Raw genomic sequence first — 14190 nt, forward strand, 5'->3', positions numbered from 1 at the left:
AGTTGCTTTCCTGTGTGACCTGCAAAAGGGAACCTGCTTTAGTCATGGGGTTGGGCTCAATGATTCCCAGAGCTACCTTCCAGTGCCCAGTGTTCAGTGATATTGTTGTCACCATTCCTTATTCTTATGCCTCCACTCCCTTCAGCATCCCTCCCTTTCCTCCCCCAGTTCTCACTCCAGTTCTAAACCTTCATGCTCATCCTTTCTGTCCCCCTTTCACTAGTCCACTCCACCCATGTAAAGAGAAAGGGAAAATTAGGAGCTCTTATGGAGAACCTCCTCCCAGACTTCCATCTTCCTGTGTACTGCAACTGGAAGCGCCTGCAACCTCCTTCTGTGCCATGTGAGCACCAGCTCCTGCCTGACTTAGTGAAAGGTGGTTAGTGCATCAATATAACATGTGGTACATGAAGTTATTTGTAGGATGGGAAAAGGGGATACTGGCCCAGAATGACTTCTGACAAAAGGCGCTTGGTTCCAGTAGCTTTCAACACACACTGTATTTATCTGCTCATTCCACATGTAAAACATGCCCAGTGAGAACACAGCAAGATTCAATATTAATGTAAATGCTATTTCTTACTGTTACCAACTATAGTACCGTGGGGTTTCCACAAGGAGCTCAGAGCACAACTCTGATCTAAGACCCCTGGAGCGGCAACTTAGCAACGTAGCAGCTCAGGCCACTTGCTTCAAACCTTGGCCAGGTCTTAAAAGCTTGGATTGCAGCACACTGGCAGTCAGCACTATTAGGAGTTACTGCCATCTAGGGGTAAGATCGTTTTAGCTTCATTCCTCTGACTCTTCGTAATAAATACAGCTATCCACATATCTAAACAAATGTAACATGAGAAATCACACTGCCATCACTGATTTCTCTATGAAAAAAAACAAAACAAAACAAAACAACGATCCAGGGCTTCACCTGTACTTCCACCTGGAAAGGATAGGAAAAGATGTTAACATTTACAAGGATTACCTGTCACAGATTGGGAAAATAATGCCATCATTTTTCCTTCCTCAGTATGTTGGTTGCCTCATTCGATTTAGAACCATTGGGACAAATGCATCCCTGATATAACACCACACTGAAAATACTCTGAGTGCACCTTATCATTTGCATATTCATTTGAATACCATTACAGCCATTTATTTTTTTTTTCCAATCACTTCAAAATGGGAAAGCATCAGTGATTCTCTTCCTTTTTCAGCCTGGGAGTTTTTAGCTTTTCCCATTTAGAATGAAGAGCAGCTCAGGACATTCATCACCCTTGACAGCTGCTAATGCCCCTCATCTCTGCACAGTCACTGTGCTAAAATATTTGGAGAAAGTAACAGGACTATTTGTTTCTATTTTGAACTGCACCTGTCCTCCTTTCAGTTCATTAGTCTTTCTGTGAGTCTTTTTCTCTGCCGACTATTCCATTCCCATTCTCTTTACAGAGGGAAAAAAGATTCCCTTTCCAATCTCAGTTGAACCTTCTTCACTCCCCTTACCAATCTTGTTCATACATAGTGACTGCGGTGAACATAAATTCATCAGTACTGCTACTCCACTTCTGTTACTCTGAATTTTAATTCCACACATCTTAATGATTCTTAGTGAATTTCACTGCTAGAACCTAAGGGTGGATGTAACTACATAGATTAGTAAACACTATTTGCATGCAGGGATCTAAATTTCAAGACTCAACCTGTGTAAAATTAAGCATGTATTTCTCGTATTTACACAACAGTAGAATATGCTGAATTGGAAAGAACCCATAAAGATCATCAAGTCCAAAACATGGCTCCTTTGGAACTCCCCTTTGGACATTGTCTGCTACTCTATGATCCTATGATGTCCCTCTCACGCTGTGGTGCCCCTTTCAGTCCTTTTAAAATAACCTCACCCTCTGTGTGAAAAACCTTCTCCTAATATCTAACCTGAATCTCCCGTCTTCGTTTAAAACCATTCCCCCTTATCCTATCACTATCCACCTTTGTAAACAGTTATTCCCCCCCATTTATATGCTTTCTTCAAGTACTGGCAGGCCACAATGAGGTCTCCCCAGAGCCATCTCTTCTCCAAGCTAAACAAACCCAGTTCCTTCAACCTTTTTTCATAGGAGAGGTGCTCCTGCCCTCTGATCATCTTAGTGGCCCTCCTCTGGACCTGCACCAAGAGCTCTACATCTTTCTTGTGCTGGGGGCCCCAGACCAGTACTGCAGATGGGGGTCTCACAAGAGCTGAGTAGAGGGGGACAGTCACCTCCCTCTCCCTGCTAGCCACTCCTAATGCAGACCAGGATATATCTGGGCTACAAGCACACACTGTTGGCTCATGTTCAGCTTCTCATCTACCAGGACCCCCAAGTCCCTCTCCACAAGGCTGATCTCAAGGGGTTCTTTGCCCAGTCTACATAAAAACCTGGAAATGCCCTGGCCCAAGTACAACACCTTGCACTTGTTAAACCTCACTAGGTTCACATGGTCCCACTTCTCAACAACTTTATCACGGTTTTCAAGCAGCACAGCAGCTTTCAGCTTTTCCTATTTGCTTTCCAAGCTGTGTGCATTGATTTAGAGGCGTGACACAGGACGAACGTCTCGGCACAGCCCTCACTCCGGAGGCGGAAGCGTGTCGGTGCCCGCGGCGGAAGGGAGGTGCTGAGGCAGCCCATGCTTAGCTATGGCTTTCCGGTAGTGCCGGTGGTTCCTGTTCTTGGCTTGCCGCTGTGAGCGGGCGGCATGGCCGTGAGGCAGGCGCTAAGAGCGATGCGGCCTCATGGCAGCCTCCCGCCCGCCTCCACCTCGCGTCACCGCCTCACGGCCCCCTGCCCCGCAAGACGCGGCCTCAGCGCCTGCCCGGGGTGGGCGAAGCGAGTGGGTCGGGCCCGACGCTGCGGGGAGAGTGGTGAGAGCGGGGAGAGGGGGGTTGTGTGTGTATGGGGTGTGTGTATGTATGTATGTGTATGTATGTGTGTTGTTGCCGGCTGCTGAGGTAAAGGTGTGCATTTCTCTGTTGTAACGAAACTCCTGGAGAGCTCATGTGTTGATTTCTTGTTGTTTCATTCTGATGTGACAACGTTCCGCTTCTCTTTCTCAGGTGTGAGCAACTCTGTGTCTTCGTTTTTAGAAAGCAAGGGCGGTGTTTCCTTGCTGGGAAATAGGAAGCTATTTTTTGACACTCATGCTCTGGTTTGCCTACTGGAACAAAATGGTAATTTGCTACACGCGTTCCTTGGGTTGGATCATGGGTGGTTTCTTGGCTTGCTGAGTTTGGTTAATTAAAACGCAGCAGTATGCAGCTGTGTTGCAATGCGACTGTACGTGGTCTGCTATATGAAATGCAGCTCTTGGGATGGAGTGTAAAATGCCATGTAAAATATACCTTCTCATACCCTAAAACATAAGGGAAGAGATCCTTCTGGGTTCATGATGAAGTACCTTCGCTACCTCAGTAACATTAAGAGGAAGGACCATACAGTGGAATTGCTTTGTGATAGCTTAAATCACTGGATATGTATTTGAAACTGTGTTTTACAGTAGCTCACCGTGTACAGAATTCAAAGTGTATTTTTATAGGGACTCAGAAGCTTGCAGGCCTAAAATCAAAGCTATTCTCTGTTGGGAATTGCTGAGATTTGCATATCTTCTGTGGTACAACTTACAGTATGCTAAAAGTAGATATCTGCTCTTGAATGTCAGGGTTCTTACTCATAAAAATAACCACATGAGAGATAGCATTCCATAATGCTTTTAGAAAAAACTTCCAACGTTTATCTCGCTGATATTGTAATAGCGCTCTACTACAGAAACAACTGTCTAAGTTACAGGCATAATTTTGGGGTGGAAGAACTTGGTTGTACTGCCTGGTTGTGCTCTGCTAGTGCTGGATGGAGGGGAATGTGCATTATTACCTTTCATAACTGACTGCTTTTTTAAAAAGCTTTGTTATGAATATTAGAACTTGTTAGTCTTCGCCAGCTTCTATTTATGTAGGTCTCTGAATGGGAAATGGCCTCAAGTTGCTCCAGGGTAAGTTTAGGTTGGATACCAGGAAACACTTCTTTACAGAAAGGGTTGTTAAGCACTGGAATAAGCTCTCCAGGGAGGTGGTTGAGCCACCATCCCTGGTCGTGATTAAAAACTGTTTGGATGTGGTACTCAGGGGCATGACTTAGCAAAGGGCTGTTAGTATGGTTAGGGTAGTATGGTTAGGTCATGGTTGGACTTGATCCTGGAGGTTTTTTCGAACCTGAGCAATTCTGTGATTCTGTGAATGTTGTTGTATTTTGTTTTGCTTAGGATTCACTACTCAGCAGTCAGAGGTGATCGTATCTGCATTTGTGAAAATCGTGAACACCAACCTGGATATGATTTACAAGGACATGGTGACCAAAGTACAGCAGGTTAGCTCAAAGAAGGCGGAAAGGTTAAAGTCAGTTGAAATCTAGTATGTCTGCTAATGAAGTGCACATTGCTGTATTACTGACTGGTAGACAGTGTTTAAGAATTTGAAAATGAACAGCTATCCATGTATATCTACTGGCTATTGAGTTTTGTCTTGAACCTATCACTTATCAGAGTGTTGTGATGGACCTTGAAACTTGAAACTTAGGAACTATGATCTGGTACAATGTTCATGAATAAGTGTTTGTTTCTTTGTTTCTTCCTAGCTTTACTGTAACCTGAATAGAATAGCTGAAAAGGCTTTTACATGGTCATGGGAGATAATCTGTGCATGGGTTTAACCAGTAACAGCTCCTACCTTACTTTCTTCTCTAGCTTAACTGCAACAACATGAAAGATTTCCTCCTGTAATTTACCGTTCTGTTATGTAGTCTGGTTTTAAATTGATATTTCTGTCATAGTGACATTTATATTGCATTAGAATCGAGCTAAACTTCTTTGCAGCGCTTTTAATGTGTGGTTAGTGTAGTTGTGTATACTTATAACGCATAGGAACATTATGTTTTGGGTGCTGATATTGTAAGTTGTCTGTTTCCTTTGATGCATATGTTGTTCAAGGTATACTCTTAGGTCCACCCACATAAATATGTACATAGAAATCAGTGAGAGGAACTGAAGAAAACTTGCTTGAAAATAGACTGATAATTCTGAACATCTAGAGATCCAATCTGGTTACCAGAAAATTGCATAGACTTGAACTGAATTCGCTGTTTTGTTTTTGGGAGGAAGCCCTTTGTCAAGTCATACATAGGCAGATCCATGTAAGCAAGTGGACATGAGACTGTTCAATATTGCCATTTTATGTTTTTAGACGCATCTGACAATAAGCAGCTGTTGGCATCTGTACCTCCTCACGTTCTTAGATTTCTGAAATGAAAGTAGATATTCCTTATTCTCCTTTTTTTGAGGCTGTGCTACATATGACCCTCAGGTGAATTTCTTTCATTAAAGATCAACTATACATGCTTCTATGGCATGCTCAGGAGGTGTGTATTGACCTGAACTCTGAGTAACATGATAAACCTGTGCTTTGTTACAGTCTTTGTGTGACCAAAAGAGAATGAGGAACTGGAAGAGAAACTGGAAAACTATAAACGTAGTTATTGCCATTAGGCCATATTTGGATATGTAAAAGATAAAAGCCTTAAAAAATGCATGCATGTGTTGTATATGTACAGAAATGTGAAAGAGATGGAAAATGGAAGAAATCCTTTTAATGAGTTTAGTGAATAGGGGAGAGAATGAAAGTAAACTGAACACATTAGGGAATAAGAAAGGAGGTATCCATGGCAGTAGTTACATGTTCTGAGGCTTGTCTTCTATCTTTTAAAGGAGATTGCTCTTCAACAAGTAATGTCCCATATTGGTGGATTGAAAAAGGACATGATTATATTGGAAAAAAGTGAGTTTTCAGCACTTCGTTCAGAAAATGAGGTAAAAAGCAGTATCTTGGTCTTGTGGTACTTTGTCATTTTCATTAAGGATGTAAAAAAGTATTTTGTATAGGTTAACACCAACTTAATAATCTCACAAAGGGGCAGAATGCACCCTCAGCAAGTTCACAGGTGATATAAAGCTGGGAGGATTTGCTGACCCAAAGGCTGTTGATGTCCCTCCATTCAGATAGAAGCTGGGAAAATAGGCTGTCAGGAAATGTGCAGTGCTGAGTACACATGTGTACAGGTGGATCTGTCTACACACATACTGAGGATATAAATGAAATTAAACCATGTTCATTCTGCCTTCTGCTGTGGTTTAACCTGGCAGGTGGCTGAGCATTGCACCATCATCCACTCATTCTGCCCCCCTTCCCAGTGGGATGTGGGAGAGAATTAAAAAAATATTAATAAAATAGAACCCATGCATAGAGATAAAATTGTTTACTAAAATAGGGAAAAGGAAAGTAGTTATGTCTGTGTAATAGATAAAACAAGCAGTGCACAAATGAATGTTCATCACCCCCTGACTGATGTCCAGCTAGCCTCCCAAGCAATGGAAGAGAAAGAGAGAAGAACTTCAACTCCCTTTGACAGTCCTTTTGCTTTATATCATATGGTATGGAATATCCCTTTGGTCAGTTTAATTCAACTGTCTTAATTCTGTTCCCTCCCAGCTCTTTGGGCCCTTTGCTGCAGGTGGCCTTGCATCTGTACTACCACTGCTTAGCAGGCACCTGTAAATACCAGTGTGTTATCAGCATTGTTTTTTCTCCTAGAAATAAAACATAGCGTCATACCGAGCACTCTGAAGAAAAACAATTCCATCCCAGCTGAAACTGACACCTTCCTTTCACAGTATGGATTATAGCCATTGCTACTCATCATACAAGTTGGTTAGCATGTATAGATTGTTGGTTTTCGTGTACAATACTAAAGTGTGCATCTTTTTCTGCTCTCCCAGAAAATAAAACTCGAACTCCAGCAGATAAAGAAGCAAGTCATGGTAAGATACTATACCAATATAATCAAGAATTACCACCTGTCTTATTTGCTTAAAAAAAATGTTGCTGTTGTGATTTTGCTGTAAAGGTTGTGTTTGCTTGTTGTAATTGAAATTGATGGGACAGAATGGGCTGCAACGAAGTCAGTTTCACACATTTAATTTATCGCAACAGAACTGTAAATTGAATAAATACTGAATTAAAATTTAACTGGTCAGAACTCAAAATAGCTTTTAAAAGACTTAGTAAGTTTGGGACCAGTATGTTTGGTCCCACTTGTTTGTTAGCAAATAACCTTAGCAAGAAAAAATAAGTTTTGGAGGAAACTCGCTTGTTAATGATCTGCAGATTCTTCTTAGGTCTAATAATCAGTGCTGTGTTTCTGCTCTTTGTAGTTTACCTCTCCTGAGTAACAGTCAAAATACCTTTCTCTCATCAAGACTGTTTCGAAACAGGTTACTTAAATGAATGTGTGGCTTTTACGCAGGTAGAAATTATTGCAAGAATGATTAGGATTGGAAACTGCTTTGTTATGTAGCGCTTCATGCACACTGGCTTTCAGAATACCGTTTCTAAAATACATTCAGCACCTGATTTTTCTCTTGTAATTTATTGTATTGTTTTACTTGCATATAAAAGTGTTAGCATATTCACTGGTAGGACATGAAGGATCTGAGTCATCTTTTAATTTAGATGTCATTAAATTTCACTTGTTACCGTGAAGATAAAATGATAATTGTAATAATTACATTTGCTCATGTTTTTTCTTCTAAAGGACAGAATGACACAATGTTGTAAAGGCTTCAAAATATTTCAGGGTTTTCATTAAATTGTAACATTGGGCTGTAACGACATCTAATTACAACACAGTTGAAGTTCAAAAATCCTAGCATAGAATTTGAGTGTCATTTATTATTTGTACTAACTTAATGAAGTCTTGTCTAGATGACGTTTGTCTACTTGAGAGATGTTTACTTGTTTTTAACCGCAGAATATCCCAGAACATCATCAATCTCTTGATTCTCCCACACATTCATCTGATCAGCGGTTTGTCATGACAAAGTGTCATCTGTCTAGAATTCCCGCTGGGAAGTTAATATAAAATAGCAGCTGTCGCTAAGAAAAGTAGGGATTGCAAAGGACTATCCATAAAGCAAAATCCGTAATGGTAGTTTTAAATGTTATGTCTTTAAAAATAATAAACATTTTCTGTCTTCTTAGTTGTTGATAGTTCTTTTCTGAGGGCCTAGATGGAGTCTTTAGAAACAGATTTCCTTTTAAAGTTGGAAACTGTTTTTAATGCTATCTTGCATATCAAGATTCCTTCATAGAAGTCCAGTTTACAAGTGTGCATAGGCAAGGAGATCTAAAAGTAGTGAGTCGTGGGCTCATGAAGCATTCCCAGAATTTATAGAAGGTTGGGATCTTAATGAACTCTTGCTTTGTGTGTTCCAGTGTCAAAGTAGTTGTTGGTTTATTTGTTCCAGTGGGAATGAACTCATCCTGCAGAAAACAACTGGGAAGACAGGAACTCTTGTACTTAGGAAATTTATGCATATTGTGCCTTAAGAATCCAGTTCCTCTCTAATTAAAAAGAGGCACAATATTTGTGTCTGACTTTTTTTTTGCTTACAATTAAACAGAAGTTCTTGTTCACTGCTTTATCATTTGTATTCCCATAAGGATGAAATTACCAAAGTTCGTGCAGATAACAAACTAAACCTAAACCTAGAGAAGAGCAGAGTAAAAGAATTGGTAAGTTCTGGTTGCTTTCTTCTAGAAACATCTGAACATTGAATAATCTCCAAATTTGACTAAGAACATCAGTTCAGTATTAATCTGTAGTATTATTCCTTTTCAAGATGCTATTAATCCAAAGTACTCATCCTTACGCAGCTATGGTACAAGGTACTGTGTTTTGTTGTGCGTGTGTCTGTCTCTTTTGATATAGTTTCCATATCAGTATTAATGTACTACAGTTAAATATTCTGACTAGCTGCATTGAGATTTTCTGTATTATTAGCATAGCTCTATTTATCTATAGAATTAAGCATAATCATTTGAATATCGTGCCATTACTGACAATGTTAAAGCAAGAGAATTCAGTGTGGCTAGTTTGTCTGGCAATATCTGTTGTGAAAATAGTTGTGATTAATTTTTATTGTATCTGGTACCAATTCTGATTGTTTTTGACTTTGAAATGTCTGGCAGAACTGCATTGACAGCTTTTTAATTAGATTAACATAAATGGAAAAATTAGAAGATGGGGTATTTTTACATGAGATGGAGCACTCTAAATAGAAATTTGGTTTTAGATCTTTTTGGAGTTGCTTTTAGGAACTTGAATTGCATCATCGAAATAGACAGATCTTTTAGTGACATTTTACTGCTAATTTTGTTTTTAACTCCGCCCTTTTATCACAGGATGGTAATGAAGCAGTAATATTTACTTGCAATCTCGACAGTAAGAACTGTTGGATAAAAGTCATTTTGTTGTGTGTGTTTTAAGTGCTGAAGGAAATTATCTTAATTTGCCAGTCCTGTCAGCCATTTCTAATGCTTCAAACTCTAAATGCTTTATCTTTTAATAAGTTCATTCAATTTCACGTTTCCTGGAGAAGTCTTCATTACCTAATGCACAGCAGCTTATTCCCTGATTTATATCTGTGTAATACAGATTGAGCTGAAAATCTTGAAGCATGGAACAAATTGTCACTTAGATTCGTGTGCTCTTGCATCTGGCAGGACTAAATTTTGCTTTGCAAAAAACCATGGACTTAAGGGGAAATTTCCCTCTTTAATTTCAGGGTGGGATTAACCTGGCCTTTCCTCTTGTTATGCACTCATGTTATTACAGACGTGTCTTGGTCTTCTGTAACAAAAGATGTATTTCACTTTCTTAAAGCTAAGTTTAGGGTTCTAACCACAAGGCAGACTTGAATAAATGCAGACATCAGCAAAGAAGCTTGCGGAATATAACTTATTCAGAAAACATCTATCTAACAACGTCTATACAAAGTTAAGCAGAAACTGTTTCAATCTACGTATTACATTGTTTATTTTAAATGAAATGCTACATTTGATAGCCTTGTGCTGTTTTCTAATTGGATCTTTAGGTCTGTTAAAAGCTTGAATAGTGTTCTGGATATTTAGAGAGAGTTTTTTAATGCTGAGGCATTTATGTAGATTAATGTGTTTAATATCAAAGTGGAATAAGTCTCTAGACTGGAAGGAGGAAAAAACAAAGCAACTTTCCACATGGGAATGTCAGTGGATGAGGTTATCGCTGTGTGACTGAGGATTCTGAGATGGGAGCCTGATGACCTTAATACTCTGCACTGTAGACTGATGGCTTAGCAGCTGTCTTAGGAGTAATTGAATTGCTCCAGTAGTGGATAGGAAGCATTACACATGTTAAATAATGCCTGTTCATGAGACAGAAAGGTATCTACCCTAAAGGAATGCTTCTTAAATCTGGATTTACCTTTCCCCGAATCCAAATTACTATTGCTTATAAGTAAGCCAGGACTTTTGACTTACGGTATTTGTCTTTCCAGTGTTTCTGAACCAGAGACTTAACATGACATGCAAATGCTCCATGTTTACCAAATACAGCATTTTCAGTGGTGTCCCTCAAGTACCGTTCTGGCTATTTCAAAATCTTGAATAGAGAATGCCTGGTATGCAGGTGAAACATCTTTGGTAGCTGAGTTTGCTACAATAACTTAAAAACTACTCCCCTTACTGAAGAAAGTGTGTAAAGAAAGTCTCCTTGGCATTTGTGTGCTCTGTGAGTTGGTTATCTGTCCCATTTACTCTTCAGAGTCACAGCTCTTTGGCAGAAGTGCAAATCTGCCGTCAGATTGCTGCTTTTTAGTGCAAATAGTTGTTCCAGTGTGTGCTGAACACTTGTCTAAATTCAACTTTCCAGGTGACAGCGGTCACCTTGCAATACTATATTTCAAGTGTTGTCAGGCAAGATGGTTGTTCGGATTCAGTTTTGCAGAAAGCAAAGAACAGAAAAGGAAACATGCTTTAAGCATTTGGGAAAAGGCTTAAAGACAATACCATATTTATCTGTGTGCTGTTTGTTTTTCCCTTCCAGTATTCACTTAATGAAAGAAAACTACTCGAAATGAGGACAGAAATAGTGGAATTGGTAAGAACTTGGTAGTTTGTTATTAAAAAAAAAGCTTTTTTTTTTTTTTTTAACACTTGTGTTATAGAGCTGGCGTTCTTTTTTGAAGCTGCTCATGTGCTTAAACACGCTTCAGTGTACAAAATGTCACTGAAAGTTGTTATTTTTCTGTGTATTTCCATAGTGGTGCAGATAAATGAAGTGTCTACAGAATAAAAGAGTGAACATGTAATGAAAATAATAGAGTTCAGCCCCTTAGGTATGATAAGCTAGGAAAAAACTTGTTTTCTTTGAGTGCAAATTACTTCATTAACATACATTTAAGGAGGAGATGGAAGTACAGTTCAGAGGAGTGGGTACCATTTCTAAATAAACATGGAACTGTTCAAATGATACATTTGTTTTGTTTTCTAGCATGCACAGCAAGATCGAGCTCTGACCCAAACTGACAGGAAAATAGACACAGAAGTTGCTGATCTGAAAACAATGCTGGAAACTCACAAACTTGATAATATTAAGTACTTAGCAGGTAAGACATCTGGTGGTGAACCTGTTAAATTGAACAATGTTTTTACAAGTTGTCCATTTACTGTATTCACGAAGGCCCCAGTTCAAAGAAAATATGAGTACTTTAAATAGTCATGGTCAATATCAGCAGCATTATTACTGTGGTGCTCAGGGATATGATTTAGCAGAGGGCTGTTAGAGTTAGGGTACTATGGTTAGGCTGCAGTTGAACTTGATGATCTTCAAGGTCTTTTCCAAGCTGGGTAATTCTATCATTCTATGATTATTACCTGAGACAGTTTTCTCTAATTTGCAGCTGTATTTGATAGGGACTATACCTGTATGCTCTTCCCATTCTTTGTGTTGCAGTAATATTTGTGAGAAATCTACTGGCTGTCAGTAAGAGTAAAAAGCTTCATCTCTGCCCATCTTAATTTATAAAAGCAGCCTGCATTTATCTGTCTGATGGAGCTCTATCTACAAAATTGAACGCTTCTGTTTTTCTGAGTGTTCATTATCAAATTCTTCAAATACTTTTCAGGCACGTGCATTAGGAACAAATAGGTAATTGCTCTTGTAGAAAAATATCAAAATATTGAAGTTATCTAAGTATGTAGCACTATTAAAGTGAACAGGATTTCAGGAGAAGTTATTCTTCTAATTTGGACTTCTTGATTATTGTTTCACAGCAGGTTTTGTCACTAGTTCAATCACATCTGTAGTACTGTACTGTAGGGATATGCTTTACAGAGAACCATTACTGAAAAATAAAAGGCAACTTTTTAAAATCTGCCTTGAAATTGGTTGTGTTTTGTCAATTAAAAAGCTTACTTTCTTATATGGGAAAGAAGTGGTGATTATATCTCTAGCAGCGTAATAGTATGTGTACTTAGGTTTCTGAAGATATACTCCAAGAGCTAATGATTCATTATCTGTCTTCTCCACTTTTATTCTCTTTCAGGTTCAGTATTTACATGCCTTACTGTAGCACTGGGATTTTATCGTTTGTGGATGTAATAAAGCATCACTTTACAGGGACTTCTACTGTATTGTTTTCTGAAAAAGAAAAAATGTCTTCGCTTGAATTTCAACCAAGTCTTGAATGTTTTATTTATTTTTTTTTCTGAAGAAGACTATATTGAGAATGTAACCAAAGATGTGCCTCAAAACAAACTACGTATGTCATGCCTTATTGCAACTTACCTCTGATCAAAGCATGGTAAAAGCATTGGTGTTATTTTTCTTCATTCTGAACTGCAATATGCCTTGCTGTTGTAAAGTGCCATATAAGCAAAGACTGACATTCATACCAATTGTATGGGGCTGCATGCACTGGGAATTACGTCCTGTTGTCTGTTCAGATGTGCTTACCAGAGTCACTTGCATTGGACTGGAATTGTGATTATTAGTATAAAAGTGATAGTAAATGTTTTGTGGCTTGGAAGCACTCTGGTTTAAGTAGGATTTGTGTTAACTGAATCATGCTTGCTTCTCTCCTTCTAACACTTGATCATACAGTTGCTATGATCGGATACGTCTTGCCATTTTTATAACAGTACAGTCATCAGCTTCTTTCTCAGATGACCATTGAATCAATCATCTTTTATGAATACTGTGTAGTGGTAGCAGTGTTTGCTGCTAGTTTTGCTTTTAATATATCTGTAGATTTTTTTACTAACTCACCTTTTTATACATCAGTTTCTAATACTCATTCCATGTGCTGATTTTTAACTTAACCACTGTAACTGGGAGTTTGAAATGCTGTAAAATACATTAGTTTTATTACATGGCTAAATTATACAAGCTGTCTCTGGTGCTGCTTCCTTGTTGGAAAGAAATTGGTGTTTCTGGAAAGGAAAGATATTTTTTTTTTAGTGGGTGGTTATGAAGCAGCATCATTCATGATGGAACTGCAATATTGTCTGTCTTCTGTTTGTTTTCTTGTCTTATTAAAAAAAAAAAATCCTACTGGTACTTCTAATGTGGAACTTGGATAGTGATTATATATATTATATATAATGATGAAAGTAGTAATGGAGGATATTTAAACTCAATCTGAGCAAGCCCTTGTGAACTAGCACAATGCAACTGAAAGCTACAAATGGAAGCATCCTGTGTATGCAGGTAAATACATCCATCATTCTTCCCTTCAGGAAGTAACAGCTTTAGTAACAGTCATCTGTGTTCCTTCATTTAAGGGAAATATTGTCTTCTTGCTTCTTAGGAAAAGAGAATGACCTATGCACTGGTAATAGATGATGTTAGAGGACAATCTTGGCTTTGTTTAATTAAAGTAAAGCTTGTGTCTGTGTCATAAAAGCTATTTAATGTTTTTGGTGGTTGCCAATGCAAAGTGATGCGAACTTGAAATAAAGAATTTCATATATTTCATAGAACTATGATGTTTTCATTATAAGAACAACTTTTTCAGCTAATCTGAATGTAGTGTAGTTGCTTTAAGGTAAATCTAAGGTGTCACATTTATTGGCATTCCTAATAGGTAGAATTTGCACTTCAAAATATATGGAGAGATTTAAGTCAAGCACAAGAAAATTAAAAATATTTTGGTACACATGAGAAGCAAATACATCAGGATACTGCTAAATATCTTGGAAAACAGAAGTTGATTGTCACTGGATTCATAACTAGG

General features: G+C 38.5%; 1 protein-coding gene across 1 annotated transcript; it reads left to right on the forward strand.

Moving 5' to 3' along the window:
- Positions 1 to 2613: 2613 nt before the first annotated feature.
- Positions 2614 to 13936, forward strand: MCUR1 (mitochondrial calcium uniporter regulator 1). The gene is made up of 9 exons (XM_015854692.2): positions 2614 to 2896; positions 3089 to 3202; positions 4291 to 4394; positions 5788 to 5889; positions 6856 to 6897; positions 8579 to 8650; positions 11001 to 11054; positions 11448 to 11562; positions 12502 to 13936. The coding sequence occupies exons 1-9, from the start codon at positions 2731 to 2733 to the stop codon at positions 12555 to 12557; spliced, it is 825 nt and encodes a 274-aa protein (XP_015710178.1). The 5' UTR covers positions 2614 to 2730; the 3' UTR covers positions 12558 to 13936.
- Positions 13937 to 14190: the final 254 nt, after the last annotated feature.

Source organism: Coturnix japonica, chromosome 2, assembly GCF_001577835.2.
Source record: "Coturnix japonica isolate 7356 chromosome 2, Coturnix japonica 2.1, whole genome shotgun sequence".
NCBI classification, from domain to species: Eukaryota; Metazoa; Chordata; class Aves; order Galliformes; family Phasianidae; genus Coturnix; species Coturnix japonica.